The sequence below is a fragment of the Rutidosis leptorrhynchoides genome, chromosome 2 (genome assembly GCF_046630445.1).
Source record: "Rutidosis leptorrhynchoides isolate AG116_Rl617_1_P2 chromosome 2, CSIRO_AGI_Rlap_v1, whole genome shotgun sequence".
In the NCBI taxonomy this organism is placed as follows: Eukaryota; Viridiplantae; Streptophyta; class Magnoliopsida; order Asterales; family Asteraceae; genus Rutidosis; species Rutidosis leptorrhynchoides.
Window position 1 is genome coordinate 504,957,471 of NC_092334.1, and position 4,988 is coordinate 504,962,458.

At 33.9% G+C, this 4,988-nt stretch overlaps 1 protein-coding gene across 1 annotated transcript; it reads left to right on the plus strand.

The window, feature by feature from the left end:
• Positions 1-593: 593 nt before the first annotated feature.
• On the plus strand, positions 594-4,267 carry LOC139892773 (uncharacterized). The gene is made up of 5 exons (XM_071875896.1): positions 594-781; positions 891-964; positions 1,920-2,055; positions 2,197-2,469; positions 3,908-4,267. The coding sequence occupies exons 1-5, from the start codon at positions 644-646 to the stop codon at positions 4,157-4,159; spliced, it is 873 nt and encodes a 290-aa protein (XP_071731997.1). The 5' UTR covers positions 594-643; the 3' UTR covers positions 4,160-4,267.
• Positions 4,268-4,988: the final 721 nt, after the last annotated feature.

Below are 4,988 nucleotides of genomic sequence, written 5' to 3' on the forward strand. Positions count from 1 at the left end.
ATAAGATTGGTTTGCACCCGGATCTGGCACAGGCACGTGCCACTCTAATGAGCTGCACATGCTTCCCCCGTAAGCCCCATTAGGCGGAATAATATTCAAAATTATGGAAAGAGATTAGGTGATGATTTGCTAGTTTCATTGTGTTGACCCTTTAAAAGTAATGACTTTCATACTTGATCCCTAACTTTATTTTATATCACCTGTTTCTACATTTATTATTTACGTAAAACACATTAAACGATGAACTTCTTTCTTCAATGTTAAATCAACTACTCGTACATCTTAAACATGCCTTTTAAGAGTTTTTTTCTATTTCGCAAAGGTTTTTAAAAGACGGATTTAATATTTCTAAAACTAGAGGGTCTAAAAGGGACACTTGCTTAAGTTGATGTAATTAGATGTAGGATTGAGAATTTTAGAGAGAGAAAGACTTAAAATCCACTCGAACGGATTTTAAACTTTTAAAAACAACAAAGGGCTAGGGCAGCTCACTGCTACTTTGTAATCGTAGCTTTCAAGTTCTAACATCTACATTAGTACTTATATAATAATAAGACGACGTCGCATTGAAGAATCGAATCTTTCACTTTTTCAAAACTGCAATAATCTGTTGAAGGATCCGTGTAGAACAATCTCGAACTCCATGGAGAGAAACACGCCGGTGAGGAAACCTCACACTTCAACGGCAGATCTGTTGACCTGGTCGGAGAATCCCGATGTTGATTCGCCGGAGACTGGCTCCGTCGCTTCAGCTGCTCGTTCCACCATCCGTTCTCATCAGGTATGCTCAAATTACAGTAATTATGTCTGTATTTCATGAATATCAGGTATATTTTTTTTTTTTAATTCGGGTTTAATTTTGAAAATGATTTCCGTTGAATGAATGATAGCCGTCCGATGGGATCAGTAAAGTTGTGTTTGGAGGTCAGGTTACAGATGAAGAAGTTGAAAGCCTGAACAAAAGGTTTGAGATCTATCTATTGAATTTCATATCAATTTTGTTTTAAAATGAATTAATCAAATTTATTAGTTGATTAATGTATGTACATATATTTGTTACTATAAGTTAAAATTGTCAATTATCAATGATTTATATATGTTTGTAAAAATGTTAGGTTATTTGGAAATATATATTACATTGCATTCATTGATTGATACGTGGACATATTAAAATTACCAGCTAATAAGATCAGTTACCAAAGAGTTGATTGTGGATCTAATATGATTTTACAGTTATAATTCCGTAATCAATATCTATATATTCTGGAGTTTTGATTACAGCTGGAGTTTGTATCATGTTTTAGAGGATCTGATATAATGAATGATTCGAAATTGGAATTGGAATGAAATACCTAAATGTCACACTTAGTGCCAGATTATAAATATTGAAAGTGTTAGCTCAAAATTTTGGTTTTAGACTAGTAGGTAAAGATTTTTGATGATTACAGTGTTAACAATATATGTCTATGATGAAATTTTTTGAGGTTTTGTCATGAAGATGATATCTGTTTTTTCTTAAATACATGAAAAAGGGTGATGATACGTGCACAACCAACATGCTTTAAAGTATTGTACAGTACAACACTGCAAAGCATGTTGGTTGTGTACATAACAAAATTGAGTTGTGTACGTATCACTCCCCCATGAAAAAGGGTCCAAGTCATGTACAAAGTTTGAAGTAGAAGATAATCCGTAGTTGATAGTTGATTGCAATCTACCTACATGATACGCTTGTAATATTTTATTGTCAAAAAGTTGTGGCCAATTTGGGAACTTATCCAAGATCCTTGTATTTAATTATCTTAAATTATATAGTTACTATGTTTCATTAAATGATAGATTACCGGGTATGACATGCAATCCTTTTTGACGACATACATATTTTAATGCAAAGTTTGAATTCTCGTTTGTCATTCCAGGAAACCTGTTTCAGGTTATAAGTTAAAGGAGATCACTGGCAGTGGCATATTTGCAGCAGGTGCAGAGAATAATGTAGAAGAAACAGATGCTGCAAACACCAATCCAGCTAATAAGACTGGATTACGAATGTATCAGGTTACCATCTTATAGTCTTAATTTTCAATATACTCAGTCTAATTCCAAAATAGATGCATTTCAACTTTTATGTATTATCTTTTTAAATAACAGAGGGTGGTTTTTACATTGTTCTGATGCATGTTTTTTTTTTTTCATCAGCAAACGGTTGCTGGGATAAGTCATATTTCATTTGGTGAAGAAGAATCAGTATCTCCTAAAAAGGCACTTTCTGAAGCTAAGCAGCGGGAGCTAAGTGGTACATTAGATTACGAGTCAGATTCAAAATTAAAAAAGCAGTTTTCAAATGCCAAGAATAAGGAGCTCAGTGGAAATGACATATTCGCACCACCGCCTGAAATTAAACCTCGCCCATTGGGTGCCCGTGCGTTGGCATTGAGAGAAAGCATAAACATCGGTGAATCTCCGAATAATGTACACGCTTCTTTCACATACCTTAAATGCTCAATAATTCACAACCTTATAGCACATACTATATTAGCTAATTACCATTACTCATTTAGTTAATTTGAAGTTTGACTTTAAATATATGGAAACGTGAATGAAAGATGGGGAGGTTGGGTAACAGGAGGGTTGAAACATGCCAATTTTGGTACAGGCTAAAGCGGGTCTAGTTGATGACTTGACTTGCAAAACACTTTTTGTCCAGTTATTACATTTTTATGAATAAATAATTTGTTATTTATGGTTTTCAAACACAGTAGTATTTCTACACTCATCTATAATATATTTGAATTAAACGATTTGGTAGCTTGTATACATTAATAAATATGGACATTGGACGGGTTATTAACTATGTTTAACCTGCTTGCTCTATTTGAATTGTTCTTCTTGTAGCTATATTTTATTTCATCTATATTGGGATATATGACACGATCCAAAATATCCATTTAGGAAAATGTGTTGAAATTGCCATCTTTAATATGAAGTCAAATCTGATATGGACCCCTGAACTTGCCATTTAAAAACTTGATATGAAGTAGCTGAAGGTTCTGCTGATCTTGAATTTTCTAGTTGTGAAATTTAATGTTCTGTTTCTGTTTTGGTTAGAATTTCATGAATGAACTGTTACATCTCATGAGAATGAAAGCATGTCCTAACTTATATAAGCTGTGCTGTCAGATACAGCATGTTACATAGCTACATTACCTAACTAATTTCAATGAATATGACATATTAATGTCATGCTTATGCAACCTTACAAATGCTGCCTGATATATATAATAATAATATAATAATAATAATAATAATAATAATATAGTGTACATCGCAACCCTTATTTACTTCCAACTATCCTGTAACAGTAACAGATGAGACTGTTTTTTACTTGTTTACCATTACTTTAATTTTTTTTTTTTTACCTGGAAACTCTACAACTAGTAAGCTTTCTGAAGTCAATGTTCTTTAACACTAGTTGAAGTTTCTTATTGACTTGCTAGCACCATTTTATCCAACACTTTTTAGGTTTCATGAGTAGAAACTAAATTAATCGCCCCTGTTCATACGTTTTTATTAATTAATTTTGTCTTAGAATTATAAAGCGATACCGCCTCTGTTTCCTGTATGAAAACACATATCTACCTGTTCGACATGGTTGTCATGTTTACCTTTTAGCTAAGTTTTAAAACCAACATAGAAGACCTTTTTATGGGGAAAAGAAAGTGCTCCAACTAACCAACCTGGTTGGGTCCTGCTTGTTTATATATACCATTTCCTCCTGCTTTTTCTTTGTTTCAAGGGTTCCATCTAATTGGCTCACTATAATCACATATTTGTAATTTTGTATCGTATAAGAGTGAATGAATGGTCTTAAGTCTCAACACGCGTTTATCATGTACCCTTTGTTTGTTAGGGAAATGGTGAAGAAACTGTGATCAAGACAGCAAAGAAGATCCCGAGCCAGAAGTTTACGGAGCTTTCAGGGAACAATATTTTTGAAGGAGATGAGCCTCCAGCAGCTTCAACCGAGAAGCCGTTAAGCTCTGCAAAACTTCGGGAAATGAGTGGAAGCAACATCTTTGCAGATGGGAAAGCAGAATCCAGAGACTATCTAGGTGGCGTTCGCAAGCCGCCAGGTGGTGAGAGTAGCATTGCATTGGTTTAGGTTCTAACTCATTTGTTTTCAACATTATTATTATTATTATTATATTATTATTTCTGGGTCTTTTTTAAAAAACTGTCTGGTGCTACTTGCTAATGATATTCATATGGATACTACTGGGTTGTGGCTGTTTTATCATTTGTTTATTTAGGATATATGATAGTGTATGGACTATGGACCAAACATATGACATATGCACTTTTGGCTTGTTAGGTTGGCAATGTTCATAATTATGTGTTTGTCATGTCATAGTGATTTGTTCGAAATACTCGGTATTATGTGGGCAAGTTTTTTTTTTTTTTTTTTTTTTTTAAAAAAAAGTGTGGGCAAGTTTAACCACTCCGACTCGCAAAAAGGTGATCTATTTGAATACTACTCTGTAGGTGATCTGTTTGAATACTACTCTGTATTATGTTTACGCTGTGTTATCAACTCTACATTAATATGGTTCATAATCTCCTCTCTATGAACTGTGCTAAATTGCTAATCGCCTTCATGGAATGAGACCAAAAACTCCGACACAAATCCGTCAATTTCTAGGTATGCCTGGCAAACGGGTCAGGTTGGGTCGCTTTGGGTAACGGGTCAAAATGATTTTGGGTTGAAATGAGCCATAGGTCAAACGGGTCAAAATGGGTCAGGTTGGGTAACGGGTCGAAACGGGTCACAGGTCATTTGGGTCAAATGGGTTATATCTGTTATAATAATAATAATAATATAGATATGGATAGTCAATTTTGGTGTATACATATAGTCAATTTTGGTACACAAAGTATGTATTTTTATATTGAGATTTTAGGCTATAAATACTCATGAATGCAAGCATTAAACT